We start from the raw sequence: 25,874 nt of genomic DNA, 5'->3' as shown, positions 1-25,874 counted from the left end.
TGAGGGGTGCAGTTTTTAGAATGGTGTCACTTTTGGGTATTTTCTGTCATAAAGACCCCTCAAAGTGACTTCAAATATGATGTGGTCCCTAAAAAAATGTTTTTGTAAATTTTGTTGGAAAAATGAGAAATCGCTGGTCAACTTTTAACCCTTATAGCTCCCTAACAAAAAAAAATTTTGGTTCCAAAATTGTGCTGATGTAAAGTAGACATGTGGGAAATGTTATTTATTAACTCTTTTGTGTGACATATCTCTCTGATTTAAGGGCATGAAAATTCAAAGTTTGAAAATTGCAAAATTTTCTAAATTTTCGCCAAATTTCCAATTTTTTCACAAATAAACGCAAGTTATATGGAAGAAATTTTACCACTATCATGAAGTACAATATGTCATGAAAAAACAGTCTCAGAATCAGGGGAATACGTTGAAGCGTTCCAGAGTAATTACTTCATAAAGTGACAGTGGTCAGAATTGAAAAAATTGGCCCGGTCACGAAGGCAAAAACAGGCTCTGGCGCGAAGTGGTTAAAGTAACACCTGACTGCATAAGGCAACTGAGTTAAATCGCCATGTTTCTCTGAAAAACACATTGTGATACAACATAAAAAACAGACTGTTTTTCATCAGAGTGCCATTTTATATTTGTTTTTGGTCGTCGTGGTTGCTTTTACCATTCATGGGTCATCTACTTTTCTCATATGCAAAAAAAAACAAAAAACTAATGCCACGGCCCCACTATCAGTATTCGGTCAGTATTTTTTCTCAAGAGTGGGAGCCAAAACCAGGAGTGGGTGATACCCAATTAAAAAAACTCTGTACGCCTTTGGCCGTTTTTACAAATAGTATAAATGCTGCAGCTTTTCCTCGTGCTTTTTATTCGCATATTTCCTGCAGATGTCTGCACCAAAATATGCAATTCCAGTCTTCTCTCACTGTTATTTAGAGGTTTTATGCTTTTTTTCCTTTTACTTCTCTTTGAAGTAGTGTTTTTAAAGCTTTTTTTAGTACAGAAAAGCTTTGATCCTGCACATAAACGCGCAACTGCGTTTTTTCAGGATCACCATACAAGCCTATTGAGAAAAAAAAGCATGTAAGATGTTCAACAGCGTCTTTAAAAGCATAGTGGGCATGAGTTTACATGACATCACATCCACTTTCCTCGCACGGTTAGAAGCTGCAGATTTTCTATACACTAAAAGGAAAGCAGTATTTATGCTGCTTGTGACTACTGAATCAATTGAAACAGAAAAAAAAGCCCCATACACAAAAAATCAATCCTTTTTTTCCAAGGGTTTTTTTTGTTGTAAGTTTTTTCAGACTGAAAAAATCTATGTTTAAAAAACTTTGTGTGAACATATCCTTATGGTGTGTTTACACACAGACCCTGATTCATCAGATTGATGACACCAGCATTAAATCACCTTGAAAAGTTGCAATATTTTTGCGCAGCGCGGAGTTACTCAGAAATGTTTTCAAGCCAGTTTCGCCCAAATGGGCAGAGCTAAGGAAGAATGAGGACGTGATGCCACAACTTGCCTAATTTATGACAACCTGCGTACCTTACACCAGAAATCTTACTTTAGTCCCTGACTGGAGTAGGATGTGTAGCCAAGGTGCAAGTTACTTTTCAGACGCGCCACACATATTTCAGACGCCTTTCATTACCGGTCTGGATGAATCGAGACTTGACATATTTTGCTGAGTTTTTTGAACAGGAAATTCTCCAAATTTATCCGCAAAACTGTGAATTTGCCTTATTGGGCTACGTTCCCACTATGAGTTTTTGGTGATTTTATTACGCTGCGTATTCTCGAAAAAATGCCAGTAACCTATTTTATTTAAGAGGTGCAGAAAATCAGCAACATCAAAAACTCACCGTGGGAACGTAGCCCTAGAAATCAATTGTTGAGTTTTTGAAGCAATTTTTCAGGATTTAAGCTTTAAATTCAAAAGCCAAGTGTGAACATAACCTTAGCCAGCAGTGGTCTCTGCAAGTACAGTGTAAGGCCTGAAGCTAGTGTGGATGTGCACAAAGTCCCTTGGAAACCTCCAGCCATCATGTACAGTGAGTAACCTGGCGCTTCTACATGAGCAGAACGGTATCTGTGCATCATTCTCTGATCTTACTGAAGCCTCATTCAGTTTGTGCTGAGATCTGGACTGAACCACGTCCCGCATAGGGGGGTGCACTATTTGATATTTATTATTCTGCTTGGTTTATGGTTCCGAAGTCATGACTATTTTACTCACTGTACATAATACATTTCTATAGACTCCAGTAAATGCGGTCAAGTCCTAAAGCCTGTATATAGGATATTGGTGTGGTGGATTGAACACGCGTCCCCCCTTCTCCTCGGCTGTGAGCTGTGCCGGCTCCCGGCTGCTCTGTGTAAGCTGTACAATCCGCTCAGCTGCTCCAGGGAGAAGCACACACTCACATATACCGGGGGTGCTCTACCGGACTCGCTCACCTGGGAAGCACAAGCGGCGGTTACCGGCCTCTCACACCCACCGAGAGCGGGGGCATAGCCGTTATAGAGCAGGCAGCATACCCTGGGGCGCTGGAAGATTACATCTTCATCCGAGGACAGGACACAGGGATAAGGTAAGGCATGGGTACTGTCAGTGTATGTATGTCACGTTGTTATGTGTCCCTGGCAGTGCCATGGATCGTATCATGACGTGTCAGCATGGGTATATATGGAAACTTCTTGTATACCGGCTAGATCCATTCATACATAGGATCCTCAGGTTACTATGAAGAACACTGAGCCCTCCATTGGTCTGTATTGCATGTAGAGATGGTTTGTGACTTGTGCATATATTATATAATGGGAATTATGTAATAAGGCATCATTAGACATGGGCACAGCCTGCCATGGCTCCGCATCCTGGTAAAAGTCTGGATCCTGTGCCTGGTACATGTGGAGCAGCTCCACTCATGGTCTTCTTCATCACCTCTACATGGTACCCACTCACATGGGGGCATCTTAAGGGTTACCAGGGTAATTCCATGCCCAGTCTTTTGTGCAACCCCTACCAAACAGGAGAGTCGGCTCTTTGGGCTCCCCCTGGTACTCCCTCTCCCTAAGGGGTCACATCTGCTGAGTTTGGTGTCCAGAGATACTCCGCACATGCCAGCTGTGCTGAACAGCTGTACCAGACCCTGGGATAATCCGAGATCAGCCAGCCGGTAATGAATTCCCATCACACACAGGGAGGAGGTGACATGCCTGTGTTCAACACAAATATACACCAGGGTATCAGGATCAGCACTGGCCATAAAGCAAGAATAGATGACTGTATACATATGGGAGCCTTCTAGGTCATAGTATATTATTATACATTGTCCATGCGGGGATGTCTTCAGAGAGGTAATTACGCTTCCTGAAATAAAGTGGTTGGCACCTTTGGGGACAGTTTTTCCTTAGTTAAATGCTTGTATTTTTGGCTAAAATTGGGTTCCATGAAAGCTTTTGTACCATTTGCCTTCTACAGCCTCTGTGTTTCACTGCCTATTGCTGGCTGCAGAATGAGTTTTCTGAGAGTCTGTAAGTGAACTCATTCTGACAGTCCAATATTTGTCTTTTTTTGAATTCTGACCACAGATCACATCAAGGTTGAATGTGCAGGGAAACAAAGCCTGTGAAAGCAAAGCAATGCAACATTTTTAATGAAACCAAATCGCAAAAATAAATTTTAGCCCAAAATATATGCATTTTAGTTTAAAAAATTGTCCCTAGAGGTGGATAAACCATATATACTCTAATTTAGCAATGAGCATCCGAACATCGTAATTCCCAGTTACTAACTTCTCCATTAATAACTGGGGCAAATTAATGAAGCTGCCCATATGTAGACGTTTCCATTTTCCACATCCCTGTTTGTACCACCAGCGTTATCAAGTTGTCACATCTGGACATGCATGGTCAACGAATAAGCAAATGTAGAATAAAAAATGACAATAACTTACAATTACCCATTGCTTCACTGCCCCCATAAAATATATAGCCCTAGGCATGAGCCTATGTGACAAATAAGACTGGATGGCTGAGATTGTGTTCGCCTCCCCCTGCTGCAATGACCAGACTTCTGGCATGTAATTGATTTCTACACCATTTCCAAAGTAAACAAGGTTTCCATAGGAATACACTTTATTTTTATTTTTGTAGGAATTAGAAAATAATTTCACAGATCGTATCTGGACAAAGCCTAGTTTCTAATGCTACAGACATTTACCACTGGCTCCTAACCCTGAGATCTTCCTACATGGATGAATCAGAAACTACAAAAATAAGCGATTATAATCGCTACTGTCATTCTCTATTAATACTGACAAAGTGGGAAATCATAATGCATTTTACGCCAAAAATATCACAAATTTTATTTGCGCAACATGTAGTTGCATGCAACTGGCTGCAGATTCCTTATACAGTAGCTCCAAGTACGCACACACACAAAGATTTTTTCTTTGCATGAGAACCTGTAAGAAAATAATCAGAACATGCTCCGTTACGTCCCATATAAGAATACACAGCTTCAATCAATGTTTACAGTGCTGAAAAGATGCACTCTATTTTCTTTCTTGGTCCATAATAAAGACCTGTAGCGACTTTGAGGGAAACTTGTCAAGACTTGCGTTTGCCAGTTTTGATCCAGAGTTTGCTGGATTAAGATGTGCCAAGTCAATTAAAGAGGTTGCCCACTCCTTTAGTATTGATGATCTATCCTTAGGATGGTGCAGAGAGATATACAGCACTCCTAATGCATGTAGATGTGCCCAAGTAGGGATCCAGCCCATAATCAATGTAGATATAGATTTAGGCAATCTCTATAGTTTGACGTTTTCGGTACTACAATTGGACACCTTCATCAGAACTGATTGCCACTGGAAGCTGGAGTCACTGCCTAGGATAGCGCGCGCACTCAGAGAGCGCCATCCCGCAGTGACGTGCGTCGCAGACCCGAGCACTATCCTAGGCAGTGACTCCAGCTTCCAGCGGCAATCAGTTCTGATGAAGGTCCAATTGTAGTACCGAAAACATCACGTTATTATTATAATAATAATATAGAGATTGCCTAAATAAACATACTTTTTCATTCACTGCAACCTTTGTGAGTGCCAAGTTATATCTATCCTTAGATCAGACATTAATGACCTATCCTATCTGGGTCCGACGCCCCGCCGATCAGCTGTTATCGGTTGTGCTCTTTTGCGGAGCTGGCCGTCTTCTGATAATGGCCGAAGCTTGGTACTACACATCTGCCTCCTATTCAAATCAATAGGAGGCGGATGTGCAGTACCCTGTGGCAGCCACTTTCAGAAAGACGGCCAGCTCTGCAAGAGAGCACAACTGCAACCGATAACAGCTGATGTGCGGGGTGTCGGACCCCGATAGATCAAACATTAATGACCTATCCAAATGAGAGGTCATCAATGCTAAAGTAGTGGACAACCTCTTTAAGTTGTGTATTAATTTGGCGCATTATTCAGGTGCTGTGCATCAGAAAATGCTTCAGTCGTGAACTGGAGTACTTTTCTGCTATAATTTACCCCATTTTTGTGGCGTAAATGATAGTGGACCTATTGGGCTGTGTTAGGCTGTGCGCCCATGATGCGTTTTTCAAGCGTTTACACTGCGGAAACGCTTTGGTAACGCTTGGTAAACCTTCCCCCATGGTCTCCAATGCAATTCCGCACTTTCAATGCCCATGCTGCGTATTTTTCCGCAGCGTTTATGCTATGCTCAAAAATACGCAGCATGTCCATTAATTTTGCGGACACGCAGCGTAATCGCGCCATTGACTTGCATTAGAACGCGCCAATTCCGCAAGACTGAATCTGTACTTGCGTAATTGGCGCGTTCTCATGTGCGGATGGTACCCAAGTCTGGAGGAGAGAAGACTCTCATCCATACCTGGGTACCATAGAATCTTTAAAAAAAAGAATTTAAAATAAAAAATAAAGATTATACTCACCTTCCGATGTCCTCCCGGTGTTTTGTCCACGCCATCCGGTCTCTTGCAATGCTCGCGCTGTTGTGAAGGACCTGCCATGACGTCACTGAGTCATATGACCCATCACATGACTCAATGACGTCACCGCAGGTCCTTCACACCACCGCGAGCATTGCAAGAGACCGGACAGAGCAGACAAAACACCGGGAGGACATCAGAAGGTGAGTATAATCTTTATTTTTTATTTTTTACCATTCTTATTCTTTTTTTTAACTATTACTTGGTCACACTATATAAATCCATGCCGGTTGCATGGATTTATATAGTGTGACCAACTTGTCAAGTACTTTTCCAAGTGATGCTCAAAATCGCTTGGAAAACTGCTTGAAAAAACGCATGCGAAAACGCATGTAAAAACGCTGAAAAAAACGCTTTTCTCTGGCAGAAAAAACGCATGTAAATCTGCATGGGTTTTTTTCTGCCAGCTCTGCATCAAATCTGCTACATGGGCACATAGCTAGGCCATACCCTCTACTTAAGATCCAATCACTTTTCAAAAAGATGGCGGAGCTGTTGTAAAAACATGAATGAGTTGGAAAAAAATATTGCTTATCTGGGTGTTGTACAAAAAGTTGCAAGTTTTAAACGCTAGTTTTCTGCTGTCAAATTCTTAATGGGATGTTCTCGAGTTTAAAAGTTATCCCGTATCAATAGAATAGAGCATAACTTTCCGATTGCTGGGTCCGACCGCCATGGCTCCCAGTGATCCCTGGAATTGGTGCTCTGAAGAACCCCGGATGAATGGATCGGATGTTGATCATGCACACTATCGCTCCATTCATTCTTAGGCTATGTGCCCACGATGCAGAAATGCTCCTTTTTTTTTCCTGAGCATTTCTGCATCTCCCTGCCAGGGACATACGGATGTGAAGCGTTCTTCACATGCATTTCCACATGCGGGTTGACAAGCGCTTTCCAAGCGATTTTAGCATCACATGGAAAGTGCTTGACAACTTGGTCACACTATATGAATCCATGCAAACGGCATGGATTTATATAGTGTGACCCCAAAGAATGTCAAAAAAAAAAAAAATAAAAATCTATACTTCCCTTCCGATGGCCCCCGGTGTCTTGCTTCGCTCCGTTCTGGCTTGCCGGCAGCTCGCGATACACTACACTGAAGGACCTGCCGTCACATGACTAAATGACGCCAGCGCAGGTCCTTCAGTCCACCGCGAGTTGCCGGCAAGTGAAGACAAGGAGACCGGGGACAAGGTAATATAATATTTATTTTTTATTTTATTATTTTTTTCACAGGTTCTATGGTACCCGGGTCCGGAGGAGAGTCTCCTCTTCTCCAGACCCGGGTACCATCCGCACATTGAAATGCATGGAATGCGCATCTACAGATGCAGTGATGCGGAATCCATGCGTTCCAATGCAAGTCAATGGCGGCGAAAACGCAGCGCTTCCGAAAAATAATTGGTAGTGCTGCGTTTTTTTCCGCAATGATAACCCACAGCGGAAATTTCCGCAGCATGTGCACAGCACATGCGGATTATCATTGGGGAACATGGCAGGCCTTCTACCATGCGTTTTTTAAGCGTTTCTGCAGCGTTTTTGCCGCTACGGAAACGCTTAAAAAATGCATTGTGGGCACACAGCCTTAATGGGATCGCCGGAGATTGCTGAGCGAAGAATGAACTAGATCGAATGGAGAAGCAGTGCGTGTGATCGACCTGCGCTCCACTCAGCCGGGGCTCTTCAAAGGATCGGTGGGGGCCTTAGCAATCAGACCTCTAATGACTGGAAAGTTATCCCTTATCCTAAGGCTGTGTGCCCACGATGCATTTTTTAAGCGTTTCCGCAGCGGCAAAAACGCTGCAGAAACTCTTAAAAAACGCATGGTAGAAGGCTGCCGGCAAGCCAGGACGGAGCGAAGCAAGACTCCGGGGGCCATCAAAAGGGAAGTATATAGTTATTTTTTACCATTTTATACGGTCACACTATATAAATCCATGCCGGTTGCATGGATTTATATAGTGTGACCAAGTTGTCAAGCACTTTCCAAGTGATGATAAAATCGCTTGGAAAGCGCTTGACAACCCGCATGCAGAAATGCATGTGAAGAACGCTTCACATCCATGTACAATCCACATGCGTTTTTTCTGCCAGGGAGATGCAAAAACGCTCAGGAAAAAATCCGGAGCATTTCTGCATCGTGGGCACATAGCCTAACTCTCAAATTTTAGAATGCCCCTCATGTCCAGTCCTAGAGAGAATTATTCACCCAGCAGGGGCAGTCAGTGCCATACAGGCCTGGCCTGTAGTCATTTGTCCACTGCTGTCCTATGTGAAAAGACATATGTCTGCTTCATGTCAGGGCCTCCCACTGTTCATGGTAATTGCTGGATGCAGGATCTGTGCTTTCTTTAATAAATTGTGCTGAGAATTTCCTCTGTAATCTGTTTGCCTGGATTAGATAGGCCAGTATCCACTGTGTTGTCTCCTGATTTCAGAGCTGTCATGCAGCAGAATACTATTTCTTCCATCATGGGCAGATGGGAAAGAACCTAATTTCATACTCAATTCAGTGGGTTTTAAGTGTGAAGACAATGCTCATAGCAACCAGATTCATCCAGGGTAGGAAAAGAAAACTGTAATCTAGTGAGTTATTAAGACGACAGCTCCACATTCCTGTAATTCTGCTTTTTACAAATGATTTATGTAGTGATTCATTTAGTAAATGGGTCATTGAGTTTACAATATTTTTTTTTAAATGTAGCATATGTAGTATAAGACACCTCACCTAAGTACATTGAACAATTCTTTAGGTCCCGAAATGTGATGGATAAGCCTGCTGAAGAAAAATGTCTATTAGATTTTTTGGACCTACAAAGTGGTTATGGCTTATTCTAACATAGGTGGTATATATGGATAGGTCCTTATTTTTATAATGTATAGAATGACCTAAAATCTGCCTTTTTTTACATTTTTTTTTAGATGTAAGTAGTTAAAAATTGCACTTTATGATAATCAACATTAAAAGACAACATTTAGGACATTTAATCTTCGTTTAAAAGGGGTTTCCTTTACTTTTATATTAATGACCTATCCTTAGGGGGGTCTGAATCCCACCAATTAGTTGTTACCAGCTCCAGCATCTGCTGGATGTAAACAGTGTATGGAACGGAAAACCACAGCCCCACACACTGTTTAGTGGTCACTCCCAGGTACAGCATACTCCTATTATTTGAAAAGGAGCTGATCTGCAGTACCCAGGAGCGGCCACTAAACTGTGTATGGAGCTGCGGTGTTCTGCTCCAGATGCTGTTGGAGCTGATAAGAATTGATTGGTGGGGGTGTTGGTTGTCAGACCCCTCTGACCTGATATTTTTGATCTATCCCAAGCCAAGGATAGGTCACTACCATTATAAGTCATAACGGTAGTGAAAATCCTCTATAAATGTGAATAGTAGGTGTCTTATACCCAGTATTATAATTAGAGTTTTATATAGATCCAAAATTAAGAAAAATAGGCACAGTTAGCAGCTACTTCTTCTTGATAAAGAGGAAAACCTTCTGAATTTTTTCACTTAATTTTCAATTTTTTTTTGCCTTATTTGTATCTGACATCCACGTTGACAAAGATTAACATGTTCAGAATATAAAGGGAATCCATCAGTAGGTTTTTTGCTATGTAATCTGAATGATGTAAAGATAGAGACTCTGATTCCAGTGATGTATCACTTAGTTTACTGGGTGCAGCAGTTGAGAATAGAATGAGTTTTTTTCTCTACTGTAAATCTAGCACAGCTCAGAATGCTGAGCTGTATATAATGTCTCCCACATCACTGATTGTTAGTTTTCGGTGTACATTGTGTATTAGGGTATGTGCACACGATCAGTAAACGCTACTGATTGGACGTGCAAACCGCAGCGTTCTACATTACAAGCAAAATGGATGGGATTTCAAGAAATCCCATGCCCACTATGCGTCTCTGTGCACCTGTGCATCACCCACGGACATGTGGTGCGTCTTTCCAGACTGCAGCATGTCAATTTGCGGCTCCGTGACTAGCGACTCCGTAAGAGAAATTAGATCAGTGCAATGTATTGATTGCGGTGAATCCACATGGTTCAATGAACACATGCGGATTCACCTGCTTGCAGCGCTTTGGACGCAGCATAAAGTATGTTGCGTTCAAAGCGCTGACAGCACGGATCATGTGCATATACCCTTAACAGAAAGTTGCTAATGAGTGATGGGGGTGAAGTTGGACCAGGAGGCACACGACATCTAGTCCTGTAGTGATAATCTCCTGCTGATAAAACAGTGATTTTATTGAAACAGCAACACACAGCCTAGTAAGTGACACGTCTCTGGAATCAGAGTCTCAGCTCCTACATCATGCTGCTCTCAGATTACACAGCTAAAACCTGCTGACAGATTCCCTTTAAAGGGAACCTATGATTAGATTCATACTGCCCGAACCATGGGCCTATTGAATCAGAGCCTGGTTGCGCAATTGCAGCAAGGTGTGTTTATTCTGAAATTATGCACTTTTTCAGAGAAAGCATCATTTTAAAAGCCGGCCAGGGACTATAGGGAGAGAATTGACTAGTTTGATGAGGTTCCCGGAACATCAGGAATCAGGTCTCTTTCTATAATCCCTGGCAGGATTTTCAAATTATGTTTTCTCTAAAAACCTGCAGCGTTTTAGAGTAAAACATACCGGATTCTCCATTCCAGTTAACTGACAGTTCTCTCCCATGTGTGTACATTGAGATAGACCTGTCAATCAATAGGGGAGAAGAGAATCCAACTGGGTAGCTCATCAGACTAGTCTCGTCTCTGTCTAAAGTTTTTGGCTGATTTTTCAAACCATGTTTTCTCTCTAGCGAAGCAGAGTGTAAGTAAAATACATACCTAGCTGCCAGGGTTTGATTCACGCTGCCTGTGGTTTGGGCAGCAGGAGTCTAGTGATAGATTCCCTTTACTAACCCGCCTCTGTCCTGATCATCTACCTATCCTATGAGCATCACACAAACTCTGAGACCAGTTATGGTCTGCAATGTTTACCTTTTCAGTATGTTTTTGAGGAATAGAAGGCAAGCAGCATATAGGCTCGATGAATGGGTTTACTTGGTCAGAATACTTGTATGATTTTATTCTAATTAACAATTATCAAATGGTTCTTGTCTATAGAAAAGTATAAGTTGAAAACTGTAAGTAAATTTAAAAAAAAAAGTAAAAAAAAAAAGTTTCGGCTGTGGGTCCCCCATCTGCCAGTAACCATGGGCGCTTTATTTGGCCCTACAATTACATCCCCCAATGTCTTTAGTGCTTTCAAAATCATTTTCAGGTTTCATTCTAAGGGCTCTTTCACACGTCCATGTTTCCAGTACGTGTGGTGACAGTTTTCACATGTACTGGAGACACATACACACGCAGACCCATTTAAATCTATGGGTCTGCGCACATGTCAGTGTGTTTCCACGGACCGTGTGTCCGTGTGCTCCACACGTTGACATGTCCGTTTTTTTTTTTGCAGATGCACGGTGCGCAAAAGTGTTTCATGCTGAACACACACGGATGACATCCGTGTGTCATCAGTGTGACATGTACCGGCACTTGGGAATCAGCGCTACAGTTAGCGCTGTTCCCAAGCGCCGGGTGCTGAACACTGCTTTCACCATGGTTCCCTGCCGGCGATGTGATCAGCACCAGCAGGGACAATGAAGAGGGTTGTAGTAGTCTGCTCCCACAGTAAGTAGTTGTAGTAGTTTGCTCCTTGTGTAAAAATAAGAATAAAAATAAAATCCATATACTTACCTGTCCGAAGATGTCCCCTGCTGTAATCCATGCGACCGATCAGCAGAGGAGCCGGGGAGAATGAGCCGCTCCAGCGAGCAGAGCTCAGGAGTGGTGTACTGTCACTCACTGAGCTTAGCACAGCTCCGGAGCCACTCGCTGGAGCGAGTCATTCTCCCCGGCTCCTCAGCGTCGGCGGTCAAAGGATTATAGCGGGGGACACTTAGGACAGGTGAGTATGTGGATTTTAATATTTTAATCTTATTTTTACACAGGGACACTGCAGGAGCAGACACTACTACTCTTATCATTGTCCCTGCTGGTGCTGATCGCAGCGCCAGCAGGAACCACGATGAGTGCAATGTTCAGCACCTGGCGCTTGGGAACAGCGCGAACTGTAGCGCTGATTCCCAGGCGCCGGTCCGTGTGATCCTGATGCAGCACACGGTTGCCACACGTGTGACCTACACAGACACACGGAACACGGATATCTCCGGTATTAGTTTTTCCAGTGCCGGAAATATACGGACGTGTGAAACCGGCCTTAGTGTATTAAAGGGCTTGTCCAGGTTTATCACAAAAGTTTATCATGAGACGTTCATGTCCTCTCTGTTTACCTCCATTGAGTGAAGCCATGCATGTCTAGTCGGAATGTGGCCAGGAGTATTCATATCGCGTACTTGCAGTCACATGACCGCTCAGTCTCGCTGCCGACATCGGAAAATCCTCACAGCACATTCTGCACACATTGTGAGGATTCACAAGTATGCAGTCACATAGGGTCTTTCGTGACAAACCTGGACAAACCCTTTAATTAGGTCCCAAAAAATGCCTTGAACCAGATGCCAGTGATGCCATATTGTGTGGATAGGCTATCACTATTCTCGGCAGCTGAAGTCCAGTTTACACTGGGCGATGTGCTGCTGAGAATGATGATTGTGCAGAAAAACAGATCATTTCACCCGGCAAATAACTGTTTTGCTCATCTGCAGGGTGATCGGCAGCCTGTCTAGACTGCATGAGTATGGTGAAAGGACTGTTCTTAGGAACCCTTGTTTATGATAATCATGTAGTGTAAATAAGATGGGCCTTCAGGCTTTGATGCTCATGTGGCAACGTTAACCAATTTTTTTTATCTTGTATCTTTTTTTTTAGATCTGAATACATTCAGGGTTCGTTTTTTTTGTCTTTTTGTACACTAAAAATACATTAAAAAACAAAGTAAAATGCAATCCATGTAAATATGTTTTATATTTTGGAGTCATGCGGCAGATTTGTTGGACTTTCTCCAGAGAGTTTTCTTTTACAATGCAAAGGATGAATGCTGCTGCAAATCTGCTTCTATGGCCACATTCACACGTTCAGTATTTGATCAGTATTTTACCTTAGTATTTGTAAGCCAAAACCAGGAGTGGAACAATCAGAGGAAAAGTATAATAGAAACACATCACCACTTCTGTATTTATCACCACTTCTGTATTTATCACCCACTCTTGTTTTTTTTTTTTTGTTACAAATATTGATGTGAAATATGGAACAAACTACTGCCGCATGGCCTAACAAATGCAGATTTTGTCCCGTGGCATCTGAAATGAAGGCTGCATACAGTAGTTCATACACAGTCCTTTCCTTCAAAAAAAGGAACATGGCTTATAGGCCTGCAGTTCCAAAATGAATGGTGTATTCAGATGAATTTCTACTTCTAGCTTTAGCTTACCGGAGATAAATCACCAAGTTATCAACCATATGCTGGGAACATTGAACGTTTTTTCACTTCATAAATCTGGTACAATTTTTAATGCTGAAAATGAGTATTATGGCTTTTAGATGTTTCCTATCAGCTTTTACTTGTAAGATGACAGTCAGATCTCTACGGACTATGCGGAGATTTACTGTGAGATTGCAAGTCTCCTTACTTAATTATGGCCTTGAGTCTTTCATTTGTCTCAGCGGAGTGAGGTACAGATGTTCCTCCTTACAGAAGACTAATAAGTCATTCTTTACCCTTCTGTGGGTTAATGATGATTGTTAAAAATGGAACGAAAGTATCTGCGATGCTTTAAAGGCAAGCCCCTTAGGAGGTCAGAAGGAGAGACTGATATAACCTTCTTGATCCATGGCCAAGAATCCATAGGACATCAGTGATTTCTACCTGTGTCCTCCCTGCAAATGAGCTACTTACCTTGGGACCTGTCTGTTTGTGCTGCAAACCTCCGCAGTCTCTAAGAGACAGCTGAGCCTTCTTCTTGGCATCCAGGAGTGGTTTTGTGGAATTGTATGGCTCCTGTGCAACATAAGACGATATGACTAGTAGACGGCACAATGAAGTGTGGCTATTGTATAATAATGACTTATGTAGACTCCTCTTTATCCTTTGTAATATTTTTTATTAATATAATATTTGTCTTTGCGTTTTGACCAGGCGATGGGGAAGCAGAACAGCAAGCTCCGTCCAGAGATGCTGCAGGACCTGCGGGAGAATACAGAATTCTCAGATCACGAGCTGCAGGAGTGGTATAAAGGCTTCTTGAAGGACTGTCCATCTGGCATTCTCAATGTGGAAGAGTTCAAGAAGATCTACGCTAATTTCTTCCCATATGGAGATGCCTCTAAATTTGCTGAGCATGTTTTCCGCACATTTGACACAAATGGTGACGGGACTATAGATTTCAGGGAGTTCATCATTGCACTGAGTGTGACCTCAAGGGGGAAACTGGAGCAGAAACTTAAGTGGGCATTCAGTATGTATGACCTAGATGGCAATGGCTACATCAGCCGGGAGGAAATGTTGGAGATAGTACAGGTAAATGGAGATTGAAAATGCATTTTCTAGATAGAGAATAGTTAAAATGCGATACTATGGTATGATTCATATATGAAGTGTTATTTACAGACGGGTATGCACAGACTTGGCTCTGCTTTGAGCGTATACCTGCTGCAGAATATGATGGCTCTAAATAAGTAAGCAGTAAGCATAATAAATGTATAATACCAAGTTTTGTTCATTTTCAGAATAGTAGAAACATTATTTTGTATTTTTCTATTTATATAATATTTTTTATTGATTAATTTATACATGTCTATGAAAAATTGAAGCTATTTGTGGTCCATCAGCTGTTCTGTAGAGAACATCCTGCATTCACAAAGTATACTAAGCAGACAGCCTACACCGATGAACTTATATACCATCCTTACTAAACTCTTAGATGCTTCCATGCAGCATATTGTCCTATAGTAATCCATGCAGCCCCAGGACAATAAATTCTATATACATGGCAATAGTAAACAGGTATATCCTTTTTATTCTATCCTTTACTATGTAATGATAATCAGAAAGGATGGGACAAGCCTTTAAATATAGATTGTGTTCTGTGATGTTAGGAAATAACCCTGCAGGAAAATGGCCTGATTTTCCCTGGCTGCTGATCAGTCAATCGATTGGATAAGATGATTGCATGCTTTATGTAGCATGCTTATCAGTGGCATTATTGTTGCAGGAATGCATACAGGGATAGGGCACGATTTAGGATGTAACATACGTAAAAAAGTCCTCCTATGCAAATGTAAATATTCCCATTAAGGCTGGGTCCACCTTTGTAATTGCACAGCATCTGTGGTGTGCCCGCCATGCGTTCATACCATGTCGACATGTTTTTTAAAATAACTGCAGGTAATAACAGTTCATTGATAATTGTGGCATAGTTATGCAGCGAAACCATCATTCACCATATGGCCATTAACAGTGATAGACTTGCTGTAAACCACATTGATGGAGCACATTCATGGTGCAACCGCAGCTTGTGTATGTATGCTTTTTTATTTATGTGTATATATATATATATATATATATATATATATATATATATATATATATATATATATATATATATATAGCATACATATGTATGTACATTGTAGACCCTATATGTATTGCACGAGGCGCCAGTTTACCGTGTCCGTCTGTTGGTCACAGTATGTATTCATGATTCACTGCTCATGGATTTATTGTATAACCCTCAGCCTAAGCTTTTGGTCTAGCTTATAACATTATGTGCGATTCCTTTCTGACTTCTGTTCATAGGCAATTTACAAGATGGTTTCTTCTGTAATGAAAATGCCAGAGGATGAGTCCACACCAGAGAAACGCACAGAGAAAATATTCAGACAGATGGACACAAATAATGATGGTACGTTGGAAGCATAGAGCAGCCCTTTATCCCAGCTACACAGAGAATGACCTGTCATGTCTGTGACAGCGTGCTTTACATAATGCCTGCTTCACTTTGTATGTGTTCAGAAGCAAATGAGCAATGTTTTCCTATTTCTCTCGTGCCTGGGAAAGAGCATAACTTATTGATCTCCACCACACATGCCATATGCTGCCTCCAGTGTCAGGCTTGCGCCAGAGCAGCTTCTTTTGGCACAGGAACTATGGAAATAGACAGCAGCTGAGCAACAGTAAGTACAACTGGCTGACATCCAGTGTCTGCAAACATGTGCAACACTTGAGCTATTGGGTGATGCGATCTTGTTACTAGGTCACTTGACTTTTGGAAGTGATGTCAAAATGGAACAGTATTTACTTGCACCTCTGGGTTGTTTTATAAGGGGCTAGGAATACATTTTTAGCGCATTGACATTGATATCTGGCATAATGTTATTATGTTTCATATCCAGTACCTTGAAAAAGTATTCATACCCCGTGAACTTTTCCACATTTCTTCACATTACACCCACAAACTGAAATTTATTTAATTTGGATTTTATGTGATATGCCAGCACAAAGTAGCAAGTATTTGTGAAGTGTAAAGGAAATTATACATGGTTTTCTAATTATTTTAGAAACATAAGTCTGAAAATTGTGACATGCGTTCATATTCAACACCCTGAAGGTTGGTATCCCTAAATAAAATTCTGAGTGACCAATTACCTCCAGAAGTCACATAATTAGTAAATTGAGTCCACCTGTGTGTAATTTATTCTCAGTATAACTACATCTGTTCTGTGAAGGTGTCAGAGGTTTGTTTGAAAACATTAGGGATCAAACGGCATCATGAAAACCAAGGAACACACCAGACAGGTCAGGGATAAAGTTGTGGAGAAGAGTAAAGCAGGGTTAGGTTATAAAAAATAGCCCAAGCTCTGAACATCTCACGGAGCACCGTTCAATCAATCATCCAAACAACGAAGGAGTATGGCACAAGCAAGGAGAGTACTAATTAGAGAAGCAGCCAAGAGGCCCATGGTCACTCTGGAGGAGCTGCAGAGATCCACAGCTACTTTGAGACAATATTTCACATAAAATCCCAATAAAATACAATTAAGTTTGTGGATGCAACGGGGAAAAATGTTTAAAATGTCAGTGTATGAAAACTTTTTCGAGGCACTGTAGGTGTAATTCCAGGAAAACACTCTGATTTGCCAATTTTGTATTCTTTGTCTATAGCCAGCTCTTTTCAGCTTCACCCCAATATGGTATCTGCTCATTTCTTTCCAGGTAAACTATCCTTGGAGGAGTTTATTAAAGGTGCCAAGAGTGATCCATCTATCGTACGATTACTGCAATGTGATCCCAGCACAGCCTCACAGTTCTGAACCTCGTTGCAGCTTGGGAAACCTTCATTTCTTCCAGTGGCCGTGCCTCGCCTCTGCATAGCGGCATGTCCCAGAATCCTTTTGGGCATTAGATGGACTTGAATGCACTGCCAACCAATCAGCCCACTTCCTACCCCTTAATTTATTTATTACTCTAAATCTTGTATTATGTTTATTATATGGAGTAACCATGGGTTGCATGGAGAATTTGGGCACAAAAGTGGATGGGTGGGGAGGGCATTTTTAGGTGTGAAATGGGACCAGAGACACCTTGAAAGTTTAGATATGCTACAAAATAGGGTAACTGGCAGTTTTTCTGCTGTGATGGAAACAAGGTGGACTATGTGAAATGAGCAATAGTGGGTAATGGATGCACTAAAGCAGGGAGTTACTATGCACGCTACATTTAATATATTTATTAGGGGAAGGGAGGGTAAGTTATTAGTTTCCTATTTTGTCTAGATTTGCACTTTGCTATGTCTCCTTCCTCTCATTAGAGGGAGTGTGGTTTAACTAGTGTCCTTCTGTTCTGGGTAGATTATCTGTGAATAATAATTTGATCCCACTTCATTTTTCTACAGAATCCTCTCCATTAAAACATGCCATTGTTCACTGTAAACTCATTTGGAGGAGTTAATAATACGGATTTCTATTGTGCATATAATATAAAATTAGAAACCATACATACTAGGATGTAAAGACAATACATACACAAGCCTAAAGGTATATTTAAAGTTTAATTTATTACAGTTTTAAGTAACTGTAGGTTCTAAACATAAAAAAGTGTATGATGAAGCCAAATGACTGAAGTCTCCAAGAATTGTTTAATATTATATCAGCACCGTACTTTTTCACAATAATTGGGCCACTTGATGGCGCCAGCTTACATGCCATAAGCAAATGTGAACAAAAGGCAACATTTCATACCTGTATTTATGAAGGTAACTGAACAGTGAATGAGTATATTCTTGTAAATGTCATCTAAATTTACTAATTGTTACCATTATTCTCACCACAGTGTTGCAGATTTGTTAACTCTTTTGTACTCAGCTAAAATAGCCAAGAATATTGAGGCGTTATAATGTACTGTTGCTCTTATAAGACAACCCTAAAATGGTTGTCCCTCAAACAAAAGTGATGCTTAACCAATAGATAATGCAAAATTAAGCATTTCCTCAATATGATGTGGTTAAAATAAATGTTGCTGTTCTAAGATAAACTTATAATGGTGCCCAAGATGCAGCCTGTGTAGCTGCCTGTGGCTAACTATTGAGGTGCTTTAGCGACTGGTCATGCATGCTCTTTATATTGATTAGACAGAAGTCAGTACGGGGAGGGAGGATAAGTGAATATTCTCTACTGATGCTGCTGGCAGGGACTGTTGCATACTGCTTATTGATGTTATGTTGATCCCGGCCTGTTCAGTTCATCTAAGTAGCTATAGCAAATGTCCTTTAAGCTCACTGCAATAAATCACACCAGTGCAGCACGAGCTCATGTGCCAGGTCATATGTGTTGTTTTCACCGTTTATATGTCCAGCCACTGAGCTTGTACTGCACTAGTGTGATTTATTGAGGTGAGCTCAAAGCTCTTCTGCTATAGCATACATGATCACTATTTAGATTAAAGGAGCAGGCTGAAAGGAGAAGCGTGTACAAATCAGCCTTTAGAAAAGCCACTGCCAGTGGTATCAGTACAGATGATTCCCATATCCTACTTCCCTTTGCTAACTTCTTTGAGTCCAATAGAAACTGCATGCGTAAAGACTCGAGCATCTGTATGGTTGGGCATAGGCAGGAGCACCATTAAAAGTTTATCAAAGCATAGCAACATTTTCTTTTCAAACAAATCCAATTGTGAAAGTTCTTAATTTTGTATTATTTACTATTATCTACTGATTAAACAGCACTTTTATTTGTGAGGATGTCCATTTTAATTTTTTATACAACACCCAGGCACAATAGCAAGAGAAACAAAACTGCTACTCAAGTTGCCAATTCTGTTGCGATGTTTCCGAGGTCCCCTGCAGGTCTATTTTCTGTTTTTCTTGATATACAGGAAATGACTATTCAAGTTGACCCACCTTAACCTGTGATTGGCTGAGGGTCATTTCTTGTGTGTCGAGAGACACAAGGAAGTGGAGACCAATGGGGACTTGGTAAGCCTTGAAATCAGAGCTACAGATAATTGGTGAGCTGAATACCACTTGTTTTTGTTTCTTTTGTTAATCTTACGTTTTTTTAAGAATTTAGGCGGACAAACAATTTTCCAATTTTAGATTTAAATATAGTGAATACAAAAAAAATTCCAGGTAGTCACTTTATTTTGGTAAGTGGAATTTGATGACTTTGGTTTGGCACCATTGGTTCAGATGATTATTTATTAATTATTTTTTTTATTTCTACTGAGAGTAATAAAACATGATTGCCATTATACCTCTCTGTAACCATACTTTGATTATAGCAGTTGTCCTACTGCACAAAAACAATATATTATCCATGACTTGGATAATGGACAATACAGTAGGTCGGTTATAATTCTTATAATAATATGCTTGCAGGAGAATTGTTTGTTCTGTTACTGTACATAATGTTCTATTAAAGCAATTTCCTTTATCACAATAATAGCTCAAGAACTGGGGGGAGCACAGTTATCTATTTTATGAGAAATAGAAATAAAGTCTTGTATCCATGTACCAAATTCTATCCTCAACTTGTATACATTTTTGTGTTTGGAAGCATACACATATTCATATATATTTACATATAGTATTGCTCCAGCATACCATATTCTTAAAACATCCTGGAGCCTAACATAATATTCACTGTACATCATCGTGGAACGTGAAATGAAAGTCCAATCCACTTACAATATTTGCATCCAAAATAGGGGTCCATACACTACAGATCAGCAGTCATTTCTCCAAGTTTGACCGTCCTTTCAGAAGTATGTCTTCCTATATAACTAGTAGAGTTACTGTGTGTCGAATAACACAATTGGCAAACCTAATCACTAGCTATCTTTCAGTCTTTGTAACGCTACAACCAATCACTGTGGCTGCCAAGCATTTCCTCCTCTGCAGCGACACTTCTTTCTTTTAGGGGTATCTGGATTCTGACCTACAAGTTATAAAGTTATACATTTTAGAAGACAATAAACATTCTTAAATAGGTCCTCTAACCCCTTTACCCACCCAAGCCTGTTTACACCTTCCTAACCAAACCAAATTTTACAATTCTGACCAGCGTCACTTTATGATGTAATAACTCTGGAACGATTCAACATATCCCAGTGATTCTGAGATTGTTTTTTTTGATAGTGGTAAATTTTGGTTGATCTGATTTGCGTATATTTATGAAAATATCGAAAATTTGACAGAAATATGAAAATTTTGCAATTTTCAAACTTTTAATTTTTATGCCCTCACACCAGATAGTTAACCCACACAAAATAGTTCATAAATAACATTTAGCACATAACTACTTTACATCAGCATCATTTTTTTAAACCATTTTTTTATGTTGGGAAGTTAGAAGGGTTAAAAGTCAATCAGCAATTTTTCATTTTTCCAACAAAATTTACAAAACCAATTTTTTTTAGGGACCACAACACATTTGAAGTGCCATTGAGGGCCTATGTGACAGACAATACCCAAAAGTAACACCATTTTAAAAACTGCACCCCTCAAGGTTCTCAAAAACAGATTCAAGAAGTTTCTTAACCCTTTAGTTCCTTCACAGGAATTTAAAAAATGTGGAAAGAAAAAAATGAAAATTAAGATTTTTCCCACAAAAATGTTGCTTTAGCCCAATTTTTTTTTCACAAGGGTAAAAGAAGAAAATGGACTGTACAATTTGTTGCGCAATTTCTTCAGAGTACACCGATACCCTATACGTGGTGGAAAACTATTGTTTGGCTGTGTGCCCACGATGCGTTTTTAAGCATTTCCGCAGCAGCACTTCCGCTGCAGAAACTCTTAAAAAACGCTTGGTAGAAGGCTGCCATGTTCCCCAATGATAATCCGCATGTGCTGTGCACATGCTGCGGAAATTTCCACTGCGGATTATCATTGCGGAAAAAAACGCAGCACTACCAATTATTTTGCGGAAGCGCTGCGTTTTCACCGCCATTGACTTGCATTGGAACGCATGGAGTCCGCATCACTGCATCTGTAGATGCGCATTCCATGAGTTTCAATGTGCGGATGGTACCCAGGTTTGGAGAAGAGGAGACTCTCCTCCAGACCCGGGTACCATAGAACCTGTAAAAAAAAGAATAAAATAAAAAATAAATATTATACTCACCTTCTGATGGCCCCCGGTGTGCTTGTCTTCACTTGCCGGCAGATCGCGGTGGACTGAAGGACCTGTGCTGACGTCATTTAGTCATGTGATGGCAGGTCCTTCAGTGTACTGCGAGCTGACAGCAAGCCAGGACGGATCGAATAAAGACTCCGGGGGCCATCAGAAGGTAAGCATATATATATTTTTTTTTTATTTTACGATTCTTTACGGTCACACTATATAAATCCATGCTGTTTGCATGGATTTATATAGTGTGACCAAGTTGTCAAGCACTTTCCAAGTGATTCTAAAATCGCTTGGAAAGCGCTTGTCAACCCGCATGCGGAAATGCAAGTGAAGAACGCTTCACATCCGCTTGTCCCTGGCAGGAAAAACACATGTACAATCCGCAGGGAGATGCAGAAACACTCAGGAAAAAATCCGGAGCATTTCTGCATCGTGGGCACATAGACTTTAGGTGCACGGCAGGGTTCGGAAGGGAAGGATCACCATTTGACTTTTGGAGTGCAAAATTGGCTGGAATAGATAGCAGATGCCATGTCATACTTGCAGAGCCCCTGATGTGCCTTAACAGTGGAAACCCCCTACAAGTGACCCCATTTTGGAAACTACACCCCTCAAGGAACTTATCTAGACTTGTAATGAGCACTTTGAACCCACAGGGGCTTCACAGAAATGTATAACTTTGAGCCGTGAAAATGAAATATTTTTTTTCCCCACAAAAATGTTGCTTTAGCCCCAAATTTTTCTTTTTCACAAGGGTGACAGGAGAAAATGGACTATAAAATTTGTTGTGCAATTTCTCCCCGAGTACACCGATACCCCATATGTAGCGGAAAACGACTGGATGCATGGAAGGGAAGGAGTGCCAATTGAATTCTGGGGTGCAATTTGGGCTAAAATAGATTGCGGATGCCATGTCACATTTGAAGAGGCCCTGACATGCTAAAACAGCAGAAACCCCCACAAGTGACCCCATTTTGGAAACTACACCTCTAGAGGAATTCATCTACGGATGTATTAAGCATTTTTAACCCTCAGGCGATTCACACAATTGTATAATATTGGGCTGAGCAAATGGAAAATTACCATTGTTTCCACAAAAATGTTGCTTTAGCCCCAAGTTTTTAATTTTCATAAGGGGTAATAGGAGAAAATGAACAGTACAATTTGTTGCACAATTTCTACTGAGTATGCCAATACCCCATATCTGATCGAAAACTACTTCTGAGGCACAGTGCAAAGCTAAGATGGGAAGGAGCGCCATATTAGAGTTCAGATTTTACTAGTATGGTTTTAAGTTTCCATGTGGCACCTCAGAAGCTTTGCCAATGTGACAACAGCAGAACCCCTCTGTAAGTGACCTCATTTTACAAATTACAACCCCCAATGAATTAATCTAGAGGTGCAGTGAGCATGTTGACACCACATGTACCTCAGAAATGTATACCATTGGGCGGTAAAGATAGAATAATTACATTTTTACCACAAAAATGTTGTTTTAGCCCTAACTTTTTATTTTTTATAAGGGCTAATAGGAAAAAATGAACAGCTGTTGTGCAATTTCTCTTGAGTGCGCCAATACCCTACATGTAATTGGTAAATACTTTACAGGCACAAGCTCTGAAGGGAAGGAGCGCCACATTGTAGTGCAGATTTTGTTGTGATGGTTTGCGGGTGCTATGACTGCTGGAAGAGCGAGAAACAGCAGATTCCCTGTAAGTGACCCAATTTTACAAACTACACCTCTCAATGAATTCATCTAGGGGTGCATTGATCATATTGACACCACGGGTATGTCATAGAATTTTATACCATTGGGCAGTGAAGAAAAAATAATTACATTTTTACCCCCATATTTTACATTTTCACACAGGGAAATAGGTAAAAAATAGCACCAAAATTTGTCACACAATTTCCGCTGAACGTGGTAATACCCCATATGTGGCTGTACAGTACTGCTTAACCACACCGCAAGACTCTGGAGGGAAGGAGCGCTATTTGACTCTTGGAGAACAAATTTTCATAGAATAATATGCGGACTCCATATACAGAGCCCCTAAGTGCCAGAAGAGCAGAATTCCCCTCTCAAGTGACCCCATTTTGGAAATTACACCCCTCTGGGAATTTATCTACAGGTGTAGTGACGATTTTGACTCCAACCATGTTTTCCAGTGCGATACAACATTTATATCATTTATTTATGTTTTGCCGCTTTTCGTTCACACACGTGATTTTTCTGCTGCTAACTTTTCTCTGGCAGGAAAACAGCTGCGTTTTGGTGCGCTTTTTGGTGCGTTTTTTTGACCACCCATTACTTCCTATGGGTGAAAAAACGCTGCAAATAAGCAGCAAAAACGCAGGTGCGTTTTCTACTGCAAAAACGCTGAAAGAAGTGACATGCTCTATTTTCCAAAACACAACCAAGTCACAAAATACGCAACAAAAAAAAAAACAATGTGTGTGAACAGAGAATTCTGGTTTCTCATAGACTTTGCTGGTACTGCAAAACGCAGCTGAAAATTTGCATAAAATATGCTGCAAAACCCAATGTGTGTGAACATAGCCTAACACAATAAAAAAATATTTTATAGAAAAAAGAATTGGCTTTGCATCACTATATTCTGAGAGCTATAACTTTTTTTTTTTTATAGATTTTTAAACTTTTTCAGTTTTATAGATCAGGTCGTTCCGGACATTGCAATACCAAATATGTGTACTTTTTTCATTTATTTTAGTTTTTACATTTAGATACGTATTTATGAATATAATATTTTTTTTTATTTTTTTTTTATTTTTTTGTGATTTTTTAAAAAAATATTTTTACGATTTTTTAAAAAGATATTTTTGCAATTTTTTTTTTTTTTTTTTACTTTTTTACTTAGTCCCTCTATGGGACTTTAAATTTTATACTCTGATCACTAGAAACATAGCAAAAAGGCAGTGGTATTTACCAGCCAAGGTCTCAAGAAAAATGCACAAACAGAATGCAGCAGACCGCTTTATTAGAAGGTGGTAAGATAGGTGCAGAATACTGATGAACAACAACTCTCAACCCATGGAGGGGGTGATTGCCTCGCATTAGAACTGCACACAGATGAAGCTTGCAATAGGGCACAAGTCACACACATGTAGCACAGTGCCTAGCCAGCAGCCTATTACACTCTCCTATTAGTCGATTAGGCGGGCAGCCCAGCACCCTATCAGTGCATCACATTGTAACCTCCAGCACGGCAATGCATTATACCTGTCAGTTTTACACTGATAGACAGGCCACCGTAGCTGGCAGACCCGATCTCGGCCCCCTCCCTCTCCCAGCCTCCTAAATGTTGCAATCAATATTGATTGCAGCATTTAAGGGGTTAAACAGCTCCTATGCCACGCACAATCACCATGATGGCTTTCTTACCTGGCCGGGGCTCGGTTATCACAGGTACTATGCCATGCACGATCGCCATTAATTACCCATGCGTCATTGGTCGGGAACCCCTACCCCCTACCCGACCATGACGTATAGGTACATACAATGTCTGGAAATTATGGGAAATACAAGATTGATAGACATGTTGATAATAAGGAAATGATGAAAAAATAGATACAAAATTTTCAAAACATCTTGATTTAATAATAATATATATTTTCTTTTATAGCGCCAACTGATTTATTCAGTATCGAGTATGATCTCCACGTGTGGAAAAAATGCATTTACACGTCTTGGCATACTATCAATGAGGTTATTAATGGTTGTCTGAGGCATGTTCTGCTCACTGAATGCACTCGGACACACAAACTATCAAGATCCACTGCTGGCAGCTCCATTTGCAATTGCCGACGATGTTTCAGATGTGCTTGATGTGAGACAAGTCTAGAGTCACAGAGGGCCATGTTAGCATGTTTAGGCCACACAAGTTGCTCATAGTAGTGCGAATAACAAGTGGCCTGGTATTGTCGTGTTGAAAAATTGCTCTTGGGACACTTTCACGTTCCCTCATGAAGACCTCTTCATGGCGTTGCCCTTGTGGTCTCCAGACCAATCTCCAACTATCATAGTGACCAAAACAAAAGTGTGACTCATTGCTAAATAGGATACACCTCCATTGCAGTCTCCAATGCCATCCTGCTCTGTACCATGACAACCTTTGAAAGCAGTCACATGAGGTCAATGGGACCTCTGTATCTGGTCTGATAGCTGATCTGATAGT

General features: G+C 40.7%; 2 protein-coding genes across 3 annotated transcripts in view; one reads left to right on the top strand and one right to left on the bottom strand.

Moving 5' to 3' along the window:
* Positions 1-2,354: 2,354 nt before the first annotated feature.
* HPCA (hippocalcin) lies at positions 2,355-18,676 on the top strand. The gene is made up of 4 exons (XM_073665654.1): positions 2,355-2,604; positions 14,195-14,575; positions 15,854-15,959; positions 17,270-18,676. The coding sequence occupies exons 2-4, from the start codon at positions 14,198-14,200 to the stop codon at positions 17,365-17,367; spliced, it is 582 nt and encodes a 193-aa protein (XP_073521755.1). The 5' UTR covers positions 2,355-2,604; positions 14,195-14,197; the 3' UTR covers positions 17,368-18,676.
* Positions 18,092-25,874, bottom strand: part of TMEM54 (transmembrane protein 54) — a 91,987-nt gene continuing 84,204 nt past the window's right edge. For both annotated transcript variants that reach the window (XM_073665652.1, XM_073665653.1), the window contains one exon: positions 18,092-20,487. In XM_073665652.1, coding sequence (XP_073521753.1) covers positions 20,407-20,487 — 81 coding nt within the window. In that variant the 3' untranslated portion in view covers positions 18,092-20,406. The remainder of the gene's footprint in view (positions 20,488-25,874) is intronic.

This window comes from Phyllobates terribilis, unplaced genomic scaffold (genome assembly GCF_046119375.1).
Source record: "Phyllobates terribilis strain yellow unplaced genomic scaffold, ASM4611937v1 Scaffold_2__4_contigs__length_985480577, whole genome shotgun sequence".
NCBI lineage: Eukaryota > Metazoa > Chordata > Amphibia > Anura > Dendrobatidae > Phyllobates > Phyllobates terribilis.
Note: the sequence above shows the minus strand (reverse complement) of the source record. Positions and strands in the feature narration are given on the sequence as shown.

What these genes read in the sequence shown, in the direction of transcription:
- HPCA (XM_073665654.1), top strand. Translation starts at nt 14,198, where the DNA reads ATGGGGAAGCAGAACAGCAAGCTCCGTCCAGAGATGCTGCAGGACCTG. An exon ending in AAATGTTGGAGATAGTACAG is followed by an intron (nt 14,576 to 15,853) that starts GTAAATGGAGAT and finishes TTCTGTTCATAG; the next exon opens with GCAATTTACAAGATGGTTTC. An exon ending in GATGGACACAAATAATGATG is followed by an intron (nt 15,960 to 17,269) that starts GTACGTTGGAAG and finishes ATTTCTTTCCAG; the next exon opens with GTAAACTATCCTTGGAGGAG.